This window comes from Trachinotus anak, unplaced genomic scaffold, assembly GCF_046630095.1.
Source record: "Trachinotus anak isolate AG129_WGS33_773 ecotype Australia unplaced genomic scaffold, CSIRO_AGI_Tana_v1 ptg000028l, whole genome shotgun sequence".
NCBI classification, from domain to species: Eukaryota; Metazoa; Chordata; class Actinopteri; order Carangiformes; family Carangidae; genus Trachinotus; species Trachinotus anak.
The window spans coordinates 12,572,269-12,595,170 of NW_027273879.1; the positions used below are offsets into that span (position 1 = coordinate 12,572,269).

The 22,902-nt window shown below is 40.3% G+C and overlaps 1 protein-coding gene across 2 annotated transcripts; it reads right to left on the reverse strand.

The window, feature by feature from the left end:
* Positions 1–525: 525 nt before the first annotated feature.
* Positions 526–22,619, reverse strand: LOC139611508 (calcium/calmodulin-dependent protein kinase kinase 2). Of its 2 annotated transcripts, XM_071466241.1 has the most exons (18): positions 22,322–22,619; positions 15,595–15,890; positions 15,025–15,366; positions 13,538–13,585; positions 12,445–12,498; positions 11,000–11,051; positions 10,683–10,816; positions 9,996–10,032; positions 9,787–9,808; positions 9,573–9,661; positions 8,049–8,248; positions 7,788–7,841; positions 7,613–7,686; positions 5,884–5,971; positions 5,501–5,632; positions 4,658–4,761; positions 4,448–4,501; positions 526–3,435 (listed from the first exon to the last, which is right to left on the reverse strand). In XM_071466241.1, the coding sequence occupies exons 2-18, from the start codon at positions 15,823–15,825 to the stop codon at positions 3,363–3,365; spliced, it is 1,788 nt and encodes a 595-aa protein (XP_071322342.1). In that variant the 5' UTR covers positions 15,826–15,890; positions 22,322–22,619; the 3' UTR covers positions 526–3,362. The 2 variants fall into 2 exon arrangements, with proteins under 2 accessions (XP_071322342.1, XP_071322343.1); XM_071466242.1 differs by lacking the exon at positions 4,448–4,501 and having other exon boundaries at positions 22,322–22,614.
* Between the last annotated feature and the right edge of the window lie 283 nt (positions 22,620–22,902).

The window sequence follows — 22,902 nt, forward strand, 5'->3', positions numbered from 1 at the left end:
CTTTAATGACACAAAATAATTTACTTAGACCCCCTTTTCATTCTGAAATATTTCTCTAAACTGGCACTGGCAAACACCTGAGGTGTTATGTAAATATGTTGCATTGTTACTAGGAAGGAACATGTACTGTAAATATCACTTCTTCAGCATCTAGTGGCCAACAGAGGAACTGCAGCTCAGGTCACTGAGATCTGCATTCGAATGCAGAGGTTTCCGTTGAGTAAACACAAATTCTATAAGCAAGTAAAAAGATGCACTGACCACATAAAATTGTCTGTTTAAATAATGAGTCATGCTCCAATTAATCAGTAATGTTTGATTGTAAATATTTAAGTGCATTACATTTTAAAAAGGTGGAAGAATATGACAGATGTTGAAATATTGTCATAGGGAACACAATGTGATATTCAGGCTCTCGAGAACAGTCCACAGCTTCATAAATGTTATGGTGCACAGCACACTCTAGTGTTCTGTTTCTGAAACTGTAAGGACAAAACCGAATAACATTCAGACCAAAACGTTACAGAAAGGCAATAATATTTTATTCAAATGATGAACAAGATACAGTATGTATAGAATAATTAATTTGAAGGTCCAATTTTGTTGTCACGGACCTCTCATGCTATGACAATACAGTGGTATGTGTTCAGTATGTTGGCATGCATTTAGGGGAAAAGAGCCCCCAAAGCTCTTAATAAAATTAATTACACTATAGAATTCAAAATCATGTGAACAATAAAGGTTAATCACTCACTGTGGCCTGGCCATTCTGACGAGAATGGGCAAGGACTGTATTGAAACAAACTACAAGTTTAAATATTGTATGTATAAAATATTTATCATACAGCTGTTTTTGTGGCTTGCACTGTCACCGAGCAGTCAGACCCAAACTGTCCTTCAGTTCATTCCTGTTGGTCATGGAGGGCAAAATATTCACAACAAAGCCTAATGCCTGTCTTATTTGACTCAAGGTAAAAACTTACATTGGAAACAATAATCTACAGCAATTTACAGTATATCAGAATGTATAATCTTTCATAAATATATGGAAAGTATGTTGAAACGAGGTAACATTTCACAGTATAAAACAAATTGAGTCATTTCTACAATTAAATTTCTGACTCAATGACGGGCTTTAAAATATTCTGGACTCATTAAGTTTTCAAAAGAAAATAAAGGGAGGGGAATAAAATTTAAAAGTTCAGTATGGCAATTTTCTGGAAATCTAAAGCCAGATTGGTAGTCACCACCTGCAACCCTCCATAGTGGAGAGCACAAGTTAATTAGACTTAAACATCAGTTTAGCAAAGATATAAAGAATTAGTCATCCTCATAAAGCCCTCCTCATCCATCCTCTGAGTTCTCACACTGTATGTGACAATCTGACAGAGCATACCATTGCACCATACTGAGAAAGACACATCATATGCATAGTACTAGTCTTAAAAAAAACAGACATAAAGTACATACAGTTCAGAGTGACATGCAAGTAGTAAGGTTAAAAAAAAAAAAAAGTCCCTTTCTCATACATTCTCATACACTCAGCATAAGTTATTAGTGTATGGAAGCATCACGTTATAATCAATATTGTGTCAATATTCTATGTTAACTAGAGACATATCAAGTGACTTTATCTATAAACAGTAATGTCTTGACAGGAAATGAAGAAAACAAAGAGAAAGCAAATAGAACAAAAGTGGAAAAATGTACATTTTCTGCTTTGGGATTATCTAAAATGAAACACATGAATAAATTTTAAAAAAGTACTTTATAATTATTTAGAAATGTTTCCAGCGTGGCCTATTCCTCCAACCAAAGATGGCAACAGTTTTTACGACAGTTCAACACTTCTACAGATATGCATAGATTTGTACAAAAAGTCTGCAGCTGCACTATGCTTCCATCTCGAAACCTACTGCCGTAGCCAGCTCTCGTAGTTCAATGAGAACAAATAGTTTAAAGGTTTGTTTTTTAAGTGGCTTCACAACATCATACATCATTGAAGGTTTTTGGTGTCTTGAAAATGTGCGGTTTTAAAAGAACATCAGCAATTCTTACAATACAAAACAAAACAACAACAGTAAGAACATTCACAATTTTAACTTGAGGTTGAATAGGCATTGTTTTCTGTTTTCAGTCTACACACACATCCACTTTGAGAAGTGAAACAAATGCATGACACATCTGAAACGTGAAACTCTGCTGTTCCTCTGCATCACATCACACAACCTTATATGTCCAAACGATTGGAGAAAAGTGATTTACAGTTTAAACATAAAAAACCTTCTAACCTACAGAGTAATTTTGCACCAACATATTTAACGTTTTCCTCATATGCATCCATACCTTCATTACTCAATTTGTTGCAGCCCTATGAATTAAAAAATATATAGCAAACACCTAAAAATCATATGATTGTGCACTTAAAAAAGATTCACTAGAAGCAAAAGCTTTGCAAAAGAAGAAAATCTAATTTTTAACTATGCTATCTTGTATGCAGTAATGATGAATTTGATTGTTCACAAAGCACTGTATCAAGTGTTTTTAAAGCTTTCTACTGATTGTAGTAAATAGGACACTCAATAATGAGCCAGTGGTAAGACTGAAAAAAGAAAAATTGCATCAAACAAGTGTGTCTATGAGCGTGCCAGTGTTTATAAATAGCTTATACAGAGTTGCATTGGGAAAATAAACACATGCATTCAATGAAGTAAACATTTTATCACTCCCCTTTTTCATTTCAGGAAAATTGTACACATTATTCACTGGAAAATATATTACAAAACTGGGCACTGCTACTCTGAAGCAGAGTGAACCAGACAATCATCGTCAGGAAACCTGCTGTGCTAAAGAGAACGTCGAGGTGATGGTGAAGACAACCATCCCTCCCAACAAACCATCATCATCTCCTGTTCCCATGCCCTTATGCACCTGAAAGTATAATCAAGTAAAGACAAGGAGAAACACAAGTGTCTACACTACAATAAAACACAAAACTGTACAGTTGAAGCCTGAGACAAAGCATGCTAGGACTATCAATGCATGCAGGATAAGAGGACACTGGGTAAGGTGGTAAGAGCTGCAGACAAGTTCAAGGGTCAGGAGGATCCTCTTTTGGAAGTATCCCACGTGACTGTCACAAGTCCCACACTAAGCCTTATGAAATGGAATAAAAGCTTAGCAGGTGGTCGTCAAAGTGCCTTGGATGCTTTAATTTCTCCTTTTCTGCGTCTGCCACGCTTGTCCACCTCCCAGGAAACGTACGTAGGTGTAGGCTGCCAGTATAAAACTGTGAGTAAAGGGGTGTCGTGCTGTGTGGTTGCAGGCAGGCAGTTACCAGCGTGCATAATAAACCCTCTGCATCAGGAAAGAGCCTCATCTTCTCCCACGTAGGGCAGGTCCATACTCCTCATGCCATCACCGCTCTCCTGCTTCCTAAGTAACACACCACAGACACAGCATTAGTTGTAGCAACGTTAGGGGTAGCCGCTCTCAATCCTATATCACTGAGCAGATAAATAAATACTATTAAGCTCACGTTAGGAACTGAAACCAACTATTTAACTGTTATATAATGCAAGGCAGCAGGCACCAAGGACACCTGTCAAGCTGTTGGCCAGCATCTATCATACACAAGGGGAAATTCAACAAAATATCAGTAGGTGGTAAAGGAAACGGGGAACAGTTATATTAAAGAAATGAATCATTTTTGTCAAGGAGAGACATAGACATTATTTTGCAGGCATGTCCTTTGGATACATGTGGATGCTGCATGCAAGGAATGAGTAAAAACTTATCAAGATAAGCTTGTTTTGATTGTGTCAGAGAAGCATTAATTTGTGCATTTATTTTTTAGGTCAAAGTTTTATAAGGATGGTGGGATTTTATATGGCCATATTAAACGGTAATACATTATAATATGATGCAAATCCACACAACACAACATCACGTATTACTGCGAACTTGTATCAACACCTCTCTGACACAGTGTCAACTAAAAACATTAGATTGTGCAGATTCTAATGATATTTGTCCACCGCTTGTAAAATATAATTCTGTGAGTATCTAACTGCCGCTTTGGTTCACTTGGCAGACTTATTCTTACAAAGTAGCTTATGTGAGTCAAATTTAGCATATTTAGATGATCTAAATAGCTTCAATTGCAATAATTCATATATAATTAAATGGGATATTCTGCACAATACAGCACATGCGTCACCAAAAGCATAGGAAATACCAGGCATAAGAAATAAGAAAATACAGAAATATACAGTAAATCTTCTTGCAGAGACTAGAGACTCTCTACAAGCTCAGGGCAGTGAAGTATTTGACCATTAAAGCCACACTGAGAAATATTGTTGCTTCTATCATGCCAAGGGTGTTTAAGTACACTTGCTACCACTTAAACAGAACTACAGCACGCAAAGTTTGTCCTAAAGTTATTTACCTTTTTTGGTTACAATGTATGTAGCAGTATCTCACATTGCCTCTTCTGCCTTTCCTGCAGGGCAGGAGAGGGAGGAGAGAAATAATAACAGTCTACTTGACAAGCTCTAAGTGAGAATATGGTAGTGACAGCACACTACTATGAGTACTGTGTCCTAATATCACTGCAAAACCTCAGAGACTGACTTTAAAGCCTGTTGTGTTTGCTTACGTGAGTGTTTGCCCTGGAGCACACAAACTGCTGCGGTCCTCTTTACGGCCCCAGTCAAAGGGGTTCCCAAAGGAGCGTTTCCTCAGCATGGTTCTCACCAGGATCTGAAAGAGAATCGTGAACAATACAGAAATCACAACATCATGAGAAACACAAAGAAGAAGAGCTTCACTTTCATTCTAAACTATGTTTTGTTGTATGACGACTGCGGGGTTGTAGTAACTTTTATTTTGTGATGTAAATAGATTAATAGGCTTTCTGTTACTTTGCAGCATCGAACAAACGTATCTGCTGTTAAATGTTTTTACCAGACGCCAAAATCTCTCATCCTACAGCAGCACATTATTTACCTATAATGTACCTCGACAGCACAGATCATTGCACTGAGACAGCAAATGGCAACATGGCAGCAGATTTTACATTTAACTTTGTTCAGACAGTGAGCAGGTGTGTTCATAATTAATGTTGTGTCGTCCCTTTCAACTTAAGAGCTAGTTATAGAGGTTCACACAAGAAACAAAGCACTGAAAGGCTTTAATTCATTTCATACTTTTGCAACATTTGCACAATTAATCAATGTAACTTATATAAAATAAATTTGCTGAGAGGTCAGTGATGTAGGTGGTAGTGGTGCAGTGACTGTGTTGTAGGGTGGTGTAATGTGACTGAAATTTGGAAAAAAAAAGATTAAATATCAGAATCTTCAAAAATATGCTTTATATACTGATGCAAATGTACAAAGACTTTCAAAGAAATTCATTCATTATTTCACTTCATCACAACAGGAGCCCAGGTTTGGCTATGATGTTCATTAATGTGACAAAAACAAGTTCATAAACTCACCACTGTAGCCAGGCTGGGGATGTGTTTGACAGAATTCTCTACCTCCTCCTCGGTCACTTCAATCAGCATACAGCAGTTGTCATCCTCGAGGGGGAGGGGCTCGGCACCGTGCCTTGTCACCCATGGGTGCACCTGGACGCGACCATGAGAAGAACAAAGGAGTTTTTTTTATGTCTGTCATTCTGAGTCCTTCGCACACAAAGACACCGTGTCTTTGGAGACGCACCAAGACAAGTTTTATAGAACTGATGCAAGTGCAAAGACTTTTTAAAGTAGATCAAGTTTGGCTGTGCAGGATACAGGTTATAATGTTTCAACATGACAAACACAAACACATTTCATCCTCCTCACTGCTGCATGCAGTGATGAAAGAGAGTGTTTACCTTAATCTGTGCGACTGATATCCTGGTCTCTGGATTCTTGTCCAACATTTTCAGCAACAAATCTTTGAGATCATCTGATATGTCCGCACTGATGAAACAGGAGGAATCACAGTTGGAAATGAATCACTACTTACGTAAATAATCAAATAAATTAGTAGCCTGTAAAATGCATATCTGATGTATGACATTAACAAGCAGCCATTTAATTAAAGAAACAACAACCACTGGGCAGTGATAATAAATCCTGCTGCCTCCCTGGCTACTCACTGTAATTGTTTATTACATGATCTTAGAAAGATCTGTTCTGTCTTTAATAGACAATGGGCACATTTTTGAGGGTGAGAATAGTGAATCCCCTTCTTCTAACATCGACCATCACTCTGTTAATCTTGATTTCATCATGTAGCTTCTTCTCATCATATCCGCCATTTCACTCTTGATCCTGTCCCTGTCCGTGTAGTTATTAAAGCTCTTCAAAGCACTGATCCCAAGAAAAATCTACTGGTGAGGACAATTTGGACTCTTTTTTTTCCCTTCATCTCTCTGCTCTACTAATCAATAAATTAAATACTGTTGGTTTTAGTTCAAGTGCTTGTGCCTGGTTCCTGAATCACCTCTCTCTCTACTCACTCAGGGAGAGTTTTTATTGATAACTAAGGGTTCAGCTTTATGTGCAGTTCTTTTAACAATCTATATTAATGTTATTATCTCATCTGTACCTAACTGCCATGCACATTTGTAAACTGATGATACATTATATTGTACTGCACAAAAAAGCAAGTTTAGGCTGTTTTCTAGAGCTTGAAGTACTGGATGCTTCCACTGTAATTAGATCCAATATTGAGAGTTACAGAAAATATATATATTTTATTTATTTATTATATATTTTATTTTATGTAAATTGGATACATTTTTACTAACTCTGCTCTGTAGGAAAAAGATGGTTGAAGCTGTTTTTCTATCTCTTCTAGATTATGTAGATGTGATTTATAGGCATCCCTCTGCTTCCACTCTTAAACCCTTGGATGCTGTTTATCAATGCGTCCTTAGGTTTATCGCTGGTGATGCTCACTTTACTCATCGTTGTATCCTGTATGGAAAAGTTGGGTGGTCTTCTCTGTCTCATAGACGTGTTTGTTTACAAGGATCTGTTTACTGGGAAGCTGTCTTCTTATATTACCTCTATGTTGGACTGGTCTTCTGGACCATACCAAACTCTAATTCAATTCAATTCAATTTTATTTGTATTGCTCCAAACCATACTATACATTACCTCAAGGCATTTTACAGGGTAAAGTCAAGACATATACATTATTATAAGGAGAAACCCAACAGCTCCCACAAAGAGCAAGCACTTGGTAACAGCGGGGAGGAAAAACTCCCTTTTAGCAGAAGAAACCTCAAACAGAACTGGACTCAGGGTGGTTGGCCATCTGCCTTGACCGTTTAGGTGGAGAGGAGAAAGGAGTGGTAGTGGGTAGGGGGGAAGAGAGAGAGGGAGAAGAGAGACCAGCAGCATCTGTATGTACTGTACTGACTGGCTTTCCATGCAAGTCCCATACCCCTATACTGAACTTGGGAGATTTGCCTTTAGTTTCTGTGCTCTGACCACCTGGAACTCGCAACCAGAAAATTAGGTGACCCTTGAACAATTTTGCCATTTTAAATAAAGGCAATTTATATAATTTTTATACATCTGACATAGAATGACGGGAGGAGCAGAACTGACTGTTCAGGTAGCACCACTGGTTGTGTCTTGATTTTCTGGTGAAGACTGAGGATGCGCTCATCCATAAAGGGACACTGTGAATGAATGAAAAGTATTGGTTTCAGTGGAAGATCAGCAGTTTGTCACTGAGAAGAAAACTTTAAATAAACAGTTTTTCGCAAGAGCACAGACTCACCACTCCGAAGACGAAGCAATAAAGCGTCACTCCCATGGCCCAAACATCAATCGCCTGAATAAAAAAAAAAAAAAAGCTTAGTATAGTGTATAGTGTATAATTTGTGTATAACACCATACACAAAAATGTATTTAGTACCAAGAAAAATATGAAAACTAACAAATGAAAACAACAAATGACTATGAAAATTATTTTTAAAACCAAGAAAAACTCCCTGCATTTCTGAAAGTCATCCCCAGAGGGCACTAGCGAGCTAAGTACCTTTCCAGAGAAGTTCTTTCTGGTCTCAGAGAGTGCTTCAGGGGCAAGGAAAGCAGGTGTTCCCACTGTGCTTGTCAGCAGTGCATCAGCTCCCTCAAACTGGTTACTGACTCCAAAGTCTGCTATCTTGATGTGTCCATCTTCTCCCACCAACAGGTTAGAGGGTTTGATGTCTCTGTGGATGATCCTCTGGTAATGTACTGATGAAACAGAAAATATTCATTATTACAGTAACACAGTCCCATTTGTAAAAATCTGCTTATGGTAAGAGATGATAAATATTCTTTTAAAAGTAAAAGTAAAAGTCTGGATTGTGAGGGGGGATCTTAAAATAACATTTTCACGGTCTGAGTATTTGAATTTTTTATTGTGAACAAATCAGTTGTTGGTTTGAATGAAAATGGCTTGGCATGCGGACATTTCAGCAATTACAGACATCAGCAGGAAGGATCACATGCACCATTCCTGCTTAAGATGTATAAAACCAAAAAAGTAACTGTGTCATACTTTTGTTTTGAAAAGCCTTTTGTCAGTTATCATAACTTATAATGAGGAAAAAAATATCTGGCTGTTTTAGTGTCTCTGGTGCAGAGCCCTCCCTCTCTTTCCCTCAGTACTAGTTTCCAAGAAGACACGTCATGCAAAACCTCTTCTCCTGTGCTGAAATACATTAAAAGCCACAGAGACGATGTGAAACGAGCCCTGTGGTTGGCTACAGTCAAGTACAGCAGAGAGGAGGGACTTGTGTAAATGGCAGGGAAGAACTGTAGGACGAGGGCAGATCTTGATAAATGCAGTAAGAGCCTTAATCTTGATACCACGGTAATATCATTTTAATTTAGGCATTTACAGCTCTGTATATAATATAAACTCTTTATCTTTACTCTTTATCTTTGCTGTGTATTCAGCTGATTTGGGGATGTGCAACAAGATTGTTTTATTTTGAAGAGGTAATGGTCTGTTAAAAAAATGAGTGTCTGTCAGCCTTAAAGAAGATTAAGGCTGAATTGAAAAGTGCCAGGGATACACAAATTAAGTTGCAGTTAAACTTCAAGTCAAAACTAATCTGAGTCTGTAGCAGAATCTATATATAATCTATAAGAGACGCAGGCTCTGTGAACATTTTGAAATGACAGCTGAAAACTTATTTATTTCACTTGGTTTTTAATTAATTCTCTCATATTTTACAATTCTTACTGGTTCCTGTTTTTATTTATTAATTTTCTTGTTTTATATTTCTATTGTCTAATCAAATTAGTATTGTAAAGCACTTTGAGCTACATCTCTTGTATGAAAGGTACTCTACAAATAAAGTTTATTATTATTATTATTATTACCATTATATTAAATTCCAGCTGAATCAACACTGAATCCGCTTTGAATCATAGATGATTTGTTTTCTCTTTTTGTGATGGGCCGTAAAAATTATCCAAGAGAAACACATTCCCAATTACCCCATTCTTAGCATTATACAATGCAGTCACAAGCTGGGGGGAAGAATAACAGGAGGTATGGAAGACTCACAATACTCGATTCCCCTGAGCAGATCCTGGAAGTAAAAACGTGCCTGGTCCTCACTGAAGGGTTTATCTGACGGCACCTCCATCACAGCCCTGAATACATAAACACATTAACAGGTACACACACACACATACACACACTCAATTAGCAATCATAACTAATGAGACTGAGCTCATTCCAGTGTCACAATCATTACCATAAAAGAGGCTTAGCTTACCCTTGCTTGACCAGCTCAAAGACTGTCACAGAAAAACACATGAGGTTAGTGATGAAGGACACAAACAAACTGAAAACATCTTTTAATATGAGTTTCAAGTGACCTTCTTTCTTTATACTTGCATCATGCATGACTGTACAACCAACTGTATGTGTGTGCATGTGTGTGTTTGTGTTATCCTGAAGGCTGGCAGACTGGCCACAACGTACCCATGTACAGATGGTCCTCGCTGGGGTCATCCAAAACCTGGCACCAAATCACACAGAAAATTAGTGTATACACACACTCACACACACACACACACACACACACACAGGATCACCTTTTGTATGTGGTAAAAAATGAAATAAAATTGTTAGATTGTTTTCTGTGCAAATCATTGTCCATGTTACAAACACATGTTACAGTATAATGCAGTTTTGTTGCATTTGAGGCTTTTTATGTTCACGGTCATTTCATACAGATGTGTTCAAATGATATTACTGCTCTGTTGTAATTTGAAATAATCCTTAATAGATACAGTTGTTTTAACTTTTATCTTTTCTTCTGTGACACTTTACTGAGGCTTCTTTCCGAACTGTTCCATTAGCGAGTTGGCAGCATATCTTTGTTACTCTTTGGAGAGAAGAGATGCAATCAAAAGCCTGTTTGTCTAATTTGCCTTATCTTGAGCAGGCCTAATTGTTTTTGTCACTCAAATGTTGTGTCCTGATTTTTTTTTTTTTTTAATTTAAATCTACAGTCATGCCTACACTTTTTCTCCCTGAAATAAAATCCATGATGGATTGGAAGACTTGATTTTTGAAAACAATATCATGACACAGTTTCGTTTAAAACATGTTCTGGAACATTTCTGAGCAAAACTAAATTAAAAGGTACATTTTAACAGCACTCACCTCCACTAACTTTACTACATTGGGATGGTCCAGCTTTTTCAAGATGGCAATCTCTTGATAGACCCGCTCCAGGGGTCCTTTAGGATGAGGGGGACCCTCGGGGGCTGCTTTGGCTCCACGAGGGGGAGGTCTCCCTGATGAGGAAGAGAAACAATATGGGTGAGCATAGGTGACAGGTCAGGGAAGGTGGATGACTGATAGGACCAAAGACAGGCTGGGCTTCAGTACTGGTATGCCGTGTTCATGCTCCACTGTAACATTACAAAGAGACTGTGCTCTCTGCTGTGTTAACCATCTGCCCCTGGCTCCGGACTTACGTGGGAAACCTGCCTGCCTCATCAGCCTCTTCTTGGACAACACCTTCATCGCCTACAGGAGAGAAAGGGAGATGGATTTGGATAGCGGGGAGGATAAGAGAAATGGGGAGAGGGGGCGGGAGAGCCCAGTGGGCAAGAGATCCAAAGAGAGGACGAACAGAAAGGTGGACAAAAAAGAAGAGTAAGATACAGCGAAGTGAGGCGTTGCATATCCGACAGCGCACCCACTCACACACCTACAGATGACTATCCCAGGGCCTATGAATTCCTCTCCTCACCATCTGTGACTAACACTGACCAGAATCATCAGACCAAACATTACAAAAGCAAGACTTCTTGTGTGAAAGGATGCGATTAATGTATACTGACTCATCATTCCTTACCTTTAACTAACTCACTAATGATAATGTTTAGCAGTAACAATAACTTGAGAAAATATTTATTTTGAGACAAATCTGTGAAATAAAACTGACTTGACATCTGATTTTGAAATTAAGATGTTAAACACAAGTAAAATTTTGGCATGTTTTCTGATTGAACCTATAAACAATATAGAGATACATACAACACATACATAATTATAATGTCATTTATAATTTGTTATTTTAGTGACTATAGTTGCTAAATAATAATAATGATTTACAAATCCTTTACATTATTTCAAACATCTAATATAGCTGCCATTTTTTTAGATGCCCGATTGTTTGTGTGTGTGTGTGCGTGTGTGTATTTATTTTATTGGTCAGTCTTAGGTTTGACTGTCTCTGCACATGACTGTAAAATATCAATATGATTTAAATGCCACGTGAAAGCTAACTGTATCCTGCAACTACCAGCATGGCCCACATTCATGCCCTACACATGTCTAGTGGGTAACAGGTAACGAGTCAGAGAGCTCCCTGACCATTTCTTAAACAGTTAACCTAACTGACAACCATCAAGGCAGTGTTGACCTGAGAGCACAGTGCGACACAGCTCAGCTGTTTTTCCCTGCTCGGGGCTAGAACACTGGTTTTTTTTAATAGCCTCAATACCCTCAGTTATTATGGCAATGATATAATCACTGAATGTGCCATGTGGGCTTTGTCACTTGGGAGGAATATTAAAATAATCGCCATGTCATTGTCTGTCAATATCGAGCAGCTTAATGAGAACTGCAGCAGCAGTCACGAGCAGAAAACAGAAAAGCTTGAGCTGATTTGTTTTTACAGTGCAGCACAGCAAGGACACAATTAACTGGAGACTTTTTCAAATGTGAAGGTTTCACATAAAGTCACACCAGTGAACGTGACGAGGGGGGTTTGATTATTAGGAGGTCTGCCTGTGTTTGTGTGAGAGAGGGAGAGAAAAGTGATAAAGAATGAGAGAGAAGTGAGAGAAACAGAGACAGTGTTAATAGTTGAGAAGAGATCACATCTGTATTTGTGTGTGCGGGAAGAACTCACATAGTATGTGTTGTCATCCTCATTGTAAGCCAGCTTGACAACACCATAGGAGCCCTGGTTCAGGAGTAAGTAAAGAAGAACAGAAGCCAGTGAAGTGAGATTGAGCAGCTGTTAATTTTTCGTGTGGAAAAAAAAAAAAAAAAAATTAAAAATTAACACTATGTGCAAAGCAAACATTTGACATACATACAAATACACCACAGGAACACATACACAAATGCATACACATGAGGGAAGTGAGTGGGCTGACAGTGTACACTGAAAGAGTACCAGCTGCTTCAAAGTGGGAACAGAGAAATTCAAATCATCTCTCCCTCTCTCTTTCATTTTTGAATCCAGGCTAATTAAGGAAACTGGATCTGGTTTGTGCTATCAAGCCCCCCCCCCCTGCCCACACACAGGAAATTCAGGATAAAAACTAGGCCCAATTAGTAGCCTGTGTGCACAAATGCATGCACAAAAACAAACACAGGGAGAGAGAGAGAGAGAGAGAGAGAGAGAGAGAGAGAGAGAGAGAGAGAGAGAGAGAGAGAGAGAGAGAGAGAGAGGAGGGGTGGGGGAAGCAGGATCAGTTCCTGCTGGGGGAGCAGATTGGAGAAGCAGCACAGGGCTCATCCTACGATCCCAGAGATGGTCTGATAACAGGAGCCTCTCCAACAGTCCTGAAAGGCTCTAATTGTCTCCGCTGAACACAACACCACACACATTAACATGCCTACCTACATGCAGAAAACCCACAATCTGAAACGTGCCTACAACTACACACTCCCACTAACTCACTCACTCACTCACTCACTCACTCACACACACACGTACACACACACACACACACACACTCGTATCCACTAAGCCTTGCACAACCCTTAGAGAGCGCTATTTATACCAGCCTCTCATCCATCTTCCAACTCTCCCATGGCCTGGTAGTTTACACAGAGTTTGGGAAATGAGGACAGCCGGGAGAGAGGATATCAGAGACTGTTACTGCGTGTCCTTGATGATGTGCGCTACTTGACAGACATGCAGTAGGCGGAAGGGAGAAGAAAATGGAAGAGTCAGTGAAAGGGAGCAATCAGTGAGTTGTCTCTGATGGTACCTTTCCAATCTCATCTTTCAGCTTATACTGGTTGAGTTGAACACAGTCCTTGAAGAGAAGAAAGAAAGAGAAAAGAGGAGGAGAAATTTGTTTCTTTTCAAATGAAATCACATCATGTTTTAGCAGGTCGATACCCTAGATGGATCTACATCACGAGTGTTCTGCTTTTCCTTAGAACGCTATATGAAATCTGGTTCATTAAATTTCCCTTAGTTTTTATTTTTCCACTTTCAGCTCATAAGTGGAGTCTTCTACGCATCAACGTTCCCAAGGGTGCTCAATGTCTCCCAACTTGCCACAAATTTCATGTGCGTGTCAGCACGGCAGTATGACTGTGCAATCACTACCCTAGTTCAATCAATCATCTTGAGTAAAACCCCTACCTTGACAAATAGAGATTTGCAGTTAACCGTAAAGCAACTCATCAAAGGTAAACATGGATAAATCCAGAATAAAGACCGGCACTTTACCTCTAATCCTATCTGCTAATCTTGCGGTGGTGCCTGTGAGTCTAGAGGTAGGATGTGTTGCATGGCTATGGCGGTTTTGTAGCATATTTTGTAGCGATTAGAGGGAACTAGGCAGTCTACTACAGGTGTATTAGCAGGGTTGATGTGGCCACACTGCTTGGAACAAACAGAGCTCAGCCTACAAAGAATAATTCATACAAATTTGGGGTGCAGTGACTAAACCAGCTCCTCATTTAAAGTACAGTTCTAAATGTAGTTTATTTAATTGTTGGGCTTGAGACTAGATGATTGGAAGACTTCAGTGCCAAGAAAGAAGGTAAGATGATGTAAATATAGAATTTAGAGAATTGGAGCATTACATAACACATACCTTACAGTAATGTCAGTGCAAGGAGTCTTCACCACAAGAAGATATTTGAAAATATTTCACACCTACAATATGTAATTCTGTGTATTAATTCTACCTACAATGCATGACATCTACAGGTTTCTGCATCTATGCATTACAGGGGTCACAGCTACAGTATACTGTAAAACCTTACCTTCACATCCACAGAGTTCAGTCTTTACCAGTGTGCTGCTGCTTTTAAGACACATGCACATGTAGTTGTGCTTACTTTCAAGTGCGATATGCTGACATTGTGATAAACTAACAGATGTTCAAGAGGAGCACCTTCGCAAGAGCCTGGCTCTGTGTGAACATGAGTTAGTTTGTTCGTTCATGTGTAATGCTTTACGCAATGCACAGTCCTTAAGGGAATGTTCCGGTCAGATGGTGCAGAAATCATAAATTATATAATCACAATTATTATTACATTGGCTGTAACCACATATTAGCTCATTTTTGGGGATTTCTTGATCACAGATAAAACTACTGGTATCAATATAGCAAATAGTCATTTTTTAGCATTTTTATGTGTTGATGTTGCTACAGCAAATTGCAAACAGTAAGATCAACTTAAGTAAGAAGCCTTTAAAACAATTCAGATTGGAGCTGGAACCGTGTTAGCCTCATACCTGAAGGTCTGTGATAGAAACACTGTGGGACTCCACTGTGGGTCGGCGGGGCAAGCGTGGAGAGGAGTGGGGTGATGTGATGGGCGAGTAGGGTAACGATGGGTAAATATAGCGCCCGTTGAGTCCCGGAGAGCTGCAGGGTGATGTTGCACTTTGCGAGCGCTCCTGCAGAGATAGTTTCCTGTCTGACAGGTTTAATCTTCCCCTTTGCTCTTGGCTTTCAGGTAGCAAAGCCTCTGACCGGCCAACTGTGTGGGACAGCAGGTCACAGGAAGGAGTCGGAAAAGTTGCCCCCACAGAGGAAGCTGGCTCAGGCGTCTCAGAACTGTCCATTTCTTCTACCTGAGATGTGATACATTTAAATTATTCTCACATTAATGTACTGTGATTGAGATCGTGTCAAATGTCAATTAAAATAATCTTAAAGTGACAACACTTACGGTCAAGTGTTTACTAACTATGGGCATGTATCATCATGTGTCAAGTAATCATTTCATTCAGCAGAAACCTAAATGTCCAACTAGGTTACATTTGGGAGATATAGTGTTACCTGGGTGTGTTTCATCTTACCTCCTCCTCCCCAGCCTCTCCAGGTGGCCTGCTGGGTTCGTACTCCGTGACTACAATGAGGGACTCCATGGGGTCCGGGGAGGGTGTCTCAGAGTGGGTGTTCAAAGGTGGAGCGGGACAGCTGCACAGCAGGTCAGGAAGGGGTTGTGAAGGCTGCGCTGGGGGTGCATGACTGCCGCAGGAGGCCGGGGACTCAGCAGAGGGCCAGGGAGTTACGTGACAAGGAAACATGGTGCCTCTTCACAAAGACTGACAACCACTGCTCCATCAGATGGGAACTGCAGGGAGAAAGGTTCCTAAGACACAAGAGTAGAAATTGCAGAATAAGAAAATACATGTAGGGAACAATGGCCTTTTAGACTTCTACTCTACTAACAAGTGAAGACCTTAGGGAGTAAAAAGTACTGTACGGTGTCCTCTTTAAATGGATACCCTAAAAAAATACTCACCTGCCTCCTCCACCTGCCACCTCTCTCTTGGCCAACAACAGTGACCTTCACTACTGACAAGGTGGCGGTCATCATCTATATCTCCCCCTCTTCACTTGATATATTTTACTCTCCCACTGAGGTTGATTGTATCTCCAAACTTCTGCTTTAGAGCTGTCCCCATACTTGTATCCTGGACCCTATTCCAAACTGATTGCAAGAATCATTGATGTCAGTGATAAATACGCTGATGTTAGCCAGATATGAAGCCCAGTCATCAGTTCTCATCTTGCTTGACCAGTTGGCAATCAGTACAGAGAACCACCAAAGCCCTCTGTCCACCCTCTCTGAACTAGGGTACAGCGCTACTTTGGTTTGAGTCCTACTTCACAAAGCGATTGGTCAAAGTGGCATGGCAAGGAGAAGAGTCTAAACATCAATTCCTTTCCACTGGAGTACCACAAGGATCTGTGCTTCATATTGCTTCGCATTATGTAACATCAGAGAGATCAGATCTTATCTGACTTGATTGTGCTGCTCATCTCTGTGTACAGGCACTGGTCATCTCACACCTATACTACGGTAACACTCCTTTGGCAGGGCTGCCAGCATGCACTGTAAAGCCAAAACACTGTGGCACATATGCTCTTCCTTCAGCCAAAAACAGCTCATGTCACTCTGCTTTTCATTAATCTCTCCCTTGGCTTCCTGTGGCTACTCGCATTAAGCTCAAGTCACTAACGTTTGCCTGTAGAGTGGCCACTAGCACAGCACCCACCTGCCTGAACCCCCTTCACTGAAGATTAAGAGCCTTCTCGTTTACTGCAATCAGCCAATAAATGGCAACTCGTCCTGCTGTCACTGCAAGGCAGGGTATCTCTATCCAAACTCCTCTCCTGTGGTCCCTCCGTGGGGGAACAAGTTACCTCACTCCATTCGCACAGCAGAATCTTTCTGTCTTCAAAAATCCCCTGAAGACCTACCTCTTCTAAGAGTGCCAACTCACAATCCTTCTGCCAAGTGTTCATCCAAATAAAATGCTCTTTCTATCTCCCTCACTCTCTATCTGTCAAGAAAAAAAAACTATTTGCTCTGCACTCTCTTTTACTTCATGCACCTGCGAACTTGCCTCACTGTTGTCAGGTGTAATTTGGATCTAAGCATTGTGTCACTTATTCTCAAACGCTTCTTGATTCACTCATTTGTACATCGTTTTGGACAAGAGCATCTGCCAAATGAAAAATATAACTGTAAATGCATAATGTAGCAACTAAAAACACGAAGCATACACCTCCTCCGATATTTTTAACCTAAACATGTCCATACAACGTTTTTTATATGATACAAGACATATCATGAGACTGAGTATTTCCTCTTTAGACCTACAGTGAACCAATGATAGTCACATAAAAATGGATTCAGACAGCCAGGGTTTCACACGTCATATAACCTAAGGAACCAATCAACTTGCAGGGATTGTGGCGTGCAAAATAAACCCGAAACCTTGCCAGTAAAGAGAGTGATAGTTTGCATTAGTGCAACCACTAACACTGTGTCAGCCACTGGCAGTTGCGGGCTAACAAACAGAGTAAACAAATAAAAGATGCTAACTACACTAACCTTTCTGATATGTCTGCTAGTCACTGATTTTGGTGCACAACAGACTCCTCATCTGAGTCTAAGTCTGACTGAGGCTCAAACACATGGCTGAGTCTCTCCGATGTTTCCTCCATTAACCATCTTGACATGCTCTGCTCTTTCACCTGGCAACCTAGCATAAGCAACGGTGGTGGGCAGGGCTCAAGCACTGATCCAGATTTCTCATTGAGGAAGTAAGCGTAGATGTGTAGCCCCAGTTTTTGATTTTCTTTCACTTTTTAAGTGGGGAAATCATGTTAAACTAAATATTAAGCATAGTAGAGTGTTTTTACATAGTTTAAAACATAAATTATCTTGATGGAGATGCAATGAAACAAATTGCTGACTACAGTGTACATAAACATCAACTAATATCAGTTGTTGGCATACAAGCTGCCAATAGCTTCAACACTATTTTTTTTTAACATTAAAAGATATGTGGTTTCCTGTTTACACATGCTCTACTGACACAGCATAACATTCTTCTGTGGTATATTCATCCTAGTAACTGTTACATTATGCACAATCACCAGGAGGGCACTCACAGAGAATTAGCTTTGGATTTTTGCCACAGTTTGCTGGTGCTGCCTGAACTGGATTATAGAGATGGAGCCCAAGACCATATTTAATCAATACTGACATCCTGCTTTGGTTCAACACACAAACACACAACAACTTTGCATCCCAAAATTGCACTTCACTGAGAGAGGCTTTAAGAAACAGTATATACTATATTATGCATGATTAACAAATATTGATAAACAACAATTAGCTCTACCAAAGTATACTCTGTGCACTGTTTCAATCTATGTATCAAATGCAGGAACTGAGTTAAAGCAAGTGTGAAGTGGGAGTCAAGATTAAACAGAACACAGAGGGTGACTGTATCTTTTTACCCAGCAATAATTTCAGGCTGGCATAAACCCTGTGACAAAGTATGATAAAAATTCATATGTACATCTAACGTTTAATTACCTTTGCACACAGCTGCAGAGCAGTGTTTCACTAACCAGCATGAACCAAGTTGTGGGTGTAATGAAAGGGTGTGGGGGAAAAAACAATCAGGGATGCTGTGCACTAGCTCTGAAACATAAGTCGGTAGAGCTCTTTCCATATGAAGCATCTGTGGAGTCTGGACTATTTCCACACATTGTGTTAAGTGTTAATTAATATATGCAAACACGTCTAACATCACCAAGTTCAGCTCTAAGTGGACAGATTTGATGCATCTGTAAAAGCAATGGTTCAGTCTGCTTTTGGTGTCAGTTATACAACATGGTGAAATATTATCTGCACAGCATCTAACCAAAACCTTCTTTGCATAATTTCAAGGGGGCCATTTCCATCTCCAAGTCCACTCAGTTTATTATCTGCTCATTAACTGTGAGAGGAATGGAGAGAAGAGCCAAGCAGGGAGGAAGAGAGAAGAAGAGAGGAAGAAAGAAAGAAAGAAAGAGACGGAGACATTTCCTTGATTTTCGTCATGGTTTTGACAGGATTGCAGCAGTGTCAGTGTGTGGGAGCTGAGTAAATCTCACAGACGCAGGAAAACAAAGGGAAGCCATAAGAAAAACAAGACAGTGGGAGCTACAGCCAAGTTCAGAATGAGGACCGTGTGTGGGAAGAGACACCCACACCAGGTGGCCTTCTCTACCTTCATTGCCAGCCTATATATAGTGATGTAAACTAGCAAAAAAGAAAGAATCACCACACATTCACAGAGAAGCTGATATCAAGCATAACCGTCTAATGGACACAAACTCCTTCCTTGTCTTCTTGACCAACTGGTCTCTTTAATCGCTTTCACACATACTGTAAAACCGCCATCACAAAACGCACTCCTTCGTCATTATTGTGGGATGTTATGTCAATCTTGGATGTAACAACATTTTCCAGATGTTCCATCTTTTCAACTTTTCCTAAAATACCCAATATTCATTGCAAATGCTCCACATTAAGAGTGTTGCTTATCACTGGCAGAGACTAAATATTCTCCTCCTCAAGGTCTATCTACCATCTGACATTTATGACCTCCGAGTTTCTTAAAAGCAGACACTCTTGGGGTTTTTACTGTCCAAGTAAAATGATCCTAGTTTTACACAGCTGAAAATAGACGCTCTTGAAATCTCATTAGACTTTTAACACATATCATCACTGCCACCAAAGCAATACAGTGCGCCCAGATAAGTGGACTTAACCTCTGTGGAGTACAGAAAAAAATAGAGACATGACCCTGGATGAAACTGGCAATGCACCAGCTACAGTAGGCTTTTTATATCCAGGGAAGAGAGGCAACTTACCAAGCTTGACCTACTTTGATCTGAGATAAGGCATACATCAAGGCCTGTTTTCATTCACATGAAGAGGTTCTTGTGCAGCTCCAGCACTGGTGTTGGTATAAAGTCATTACATTATGTCACTAATAGCAGGGCATACTACCGTATATCACTGCCAATCTCATTCTCCTCCCAGCAGGGTTTGGACAGTGGTTCATTTCATCTTCTGCGGTGTAATGTTAGCAATCACTGTCTGACCAGCGGGATTTGCAGCAGCATGAGAAATCAGTTGACTTCCAGCTGAGTTGGTTTCTGTTGATGATTCTGTGTCAGGAGCCATTATATGGGAAGCGAGTTTCTGAGACTACATACTGCTGTTAGCCGAGCACTTATTATAATTCATTACCTTGGAATCAGGTAATGTTTAAAATCTGTATTAGTTATGTTATCCACCTCTCACACCAGATCAGCGGGAGGTTGGATGCAAACAAATTCAAAAGCCAAGCTTTCAGCAAAACACTTGAAATAAAAAATCCCTGCTTGTTAGACATCCTTTCTAGGATTAGCCGCACACAAGCACTAAAGATAAAAAAAAGTTTCTGACCGTAATGCACTGAAAAAGTGTTGCCTCCAGTCAATGTCTCTAAAGTTCCCAGACAAAGCCACTGTATATCATGGATAGAGGAACTGGACGCCAAAGCCCCAAACTTCCCTGATCCCTGGTGATCACAGCAGCTTGATGGAGAACAAGCAGTTAGATTTGAGTATTGTGAAACATCAACAGATGCTGCCTTGCTCCAGATGCCGTACTGCGCCTCTTATGATGACAAAAGTCACATGACCTGACCATCACTCTCTGGGCAGGAGGGGAGGGGGAGGAGAGGACTTATCAGAGCTTGCGGGGGTCCAAGCCATGTACAGCATTAATAACAACACAGACACGGTCCTACAGACATACAAGTACAACACAGGGCCATCTGGAGCAGAGGAGGATCCCCAGCTTCATTAAAAGATCAACAGGGCAACCCTGTCAGCGATCTGCGGAGCCGTGCAAGAGATAAGCTCCTGTAAATGGAGGGATGAGCGTCGTCGACTAACTTAACTGCAGTGTTACCACACAATCACAGCTGAATATTACTGAGAATCTGAACCATTCGATCGGTAGCCATGATATTTTATCACCAAATACATCGAAGTTTGGACTGTTGTCAAGAAATGCTCTCTGGCGTTGTTCACCCATTACCAACTCTGAATCAACCAGAGTAACACAGTTGATATCGGGGCTGCTACTAAAGATTACTACCTCAATTAATCGTCACAAAATAGTGAAAAATGCCCATTATGATATCCCATAACTCAAAGTCACGACTTCAAATTGCAGCCTAAAACCCAAAGATATTCACTTAACAATGATAATGAACTTTGCTTGAAAAATTTCTTAACAATTATTGATTATCAAAGCAGTTTTGTGGACAAATTAATCAACTAACTGCCCCCGCCCCAGCTCTACTTAATACAAGTCAACTCAACTCAATATTTTTTCCTTAATATCCAAACTTTAATGTTTTTTGTGCCATTCAGTATATCTCAATTAGTTTTCGTTAACTCTTCACAAAAACAAGGTGATGCGACCAGTTTGCCTACAGAGACCATTTGGGAAGCTGTACTGTTCACTTGATGGCCAGCATAAACAGAAGAAGATGCATTTCAGGTCTGTTACCACATTAGTGTACTTTTAAGATGTGGGCATAGAGTTTAATCACAAATGTTACCAGTCCGTTTTTAAGCTCCTGTCATAACTTCACCTGTGGATTTAGGTGTGATCTGAATACATTTTAAAAGCCTGGAAAATTACTGGAAAATTGTTACTTTAAAACAAATTACTATGGGGTGCATACAGACAGGCAGTGGACACGTTAAGGTTAATTAATGACTTGTAAAAGGCGAGTCATAATAATAATAATAATAATAATGATTATATAATAATTTTATTGCGGTATTAGACTCCAATTCTCCAATTTCATAAATATAAATGACTCTGCGTGTTATACTGTCGTGTGTAATTGACATAACACTGTCTAGCAGTAATGGCTAACTCACTCATAACACTACGGGGAGCAAGCGCCCCTGTTATCAGCGATTACCTCACATTAAAGAGGGAAAAACGACTGCGACCGTCGCCTGAGGTCCCTCCAAGCTAACTTAGCTCTGAAGCCCAAGCAGCGGAGCTAACAGCTGCCTCATCTGGCGAGATACAGATGTTGTCGGGCAGGAGTCAGTGATGCTAGTGAGACTGTGAGAAACGTCCGCACTACATCCGAGGACCGAGCCGCAGGAGACAACAAAACCGCGACACGTACCGTGAAAAAAACCACAAAGCCATACCTCAGACGTGTTTCTTAGGCCATGGGCTCACAGATGAGAGGTCCCTTCTCCTTTCCCCCGGGCTGCGGTGTGAGCGGAGACGGCTAGCTAGCTGTTCGAGGAGCGGAGACCGAGGCAGACCGAGCACCGCTGCGGTGATGGACCAATCCCGCCGAGCTCACAGGTCCCGTGCTTCACATGGAGGAAGTGTTGACGAAAACGGGCGGTGTGGTAGTGTAATAAATTCAACGTACACCAATACTTAAGACACACACACACACACACGGAGGACGTGTGAGCTTCCTCTTGTTGTCCGTTTCGTTTGACTCTCGGCGTCTTTGTAAAACACTTGGTGGGTCTTCTCGGTGGTTTCTGCAGCCGACTGGCTCCCCCCTGCGGCGTGTTGGAGAGTTGCACCCTGAACTAAACACCAGCTTTGTTGTGCAGTTTTTAATACTATTTAAGGCTTGGGTGGTATTTTGTTGACAAAAAAAAAAAAAAAGGCAAAGAAATTCAGATGTCAAACAGCATGACACCCAACTTTAAAAAATATTGTACTCCACAGCACACATAAGCTATAACTGATCAAGTTACTACCTCAA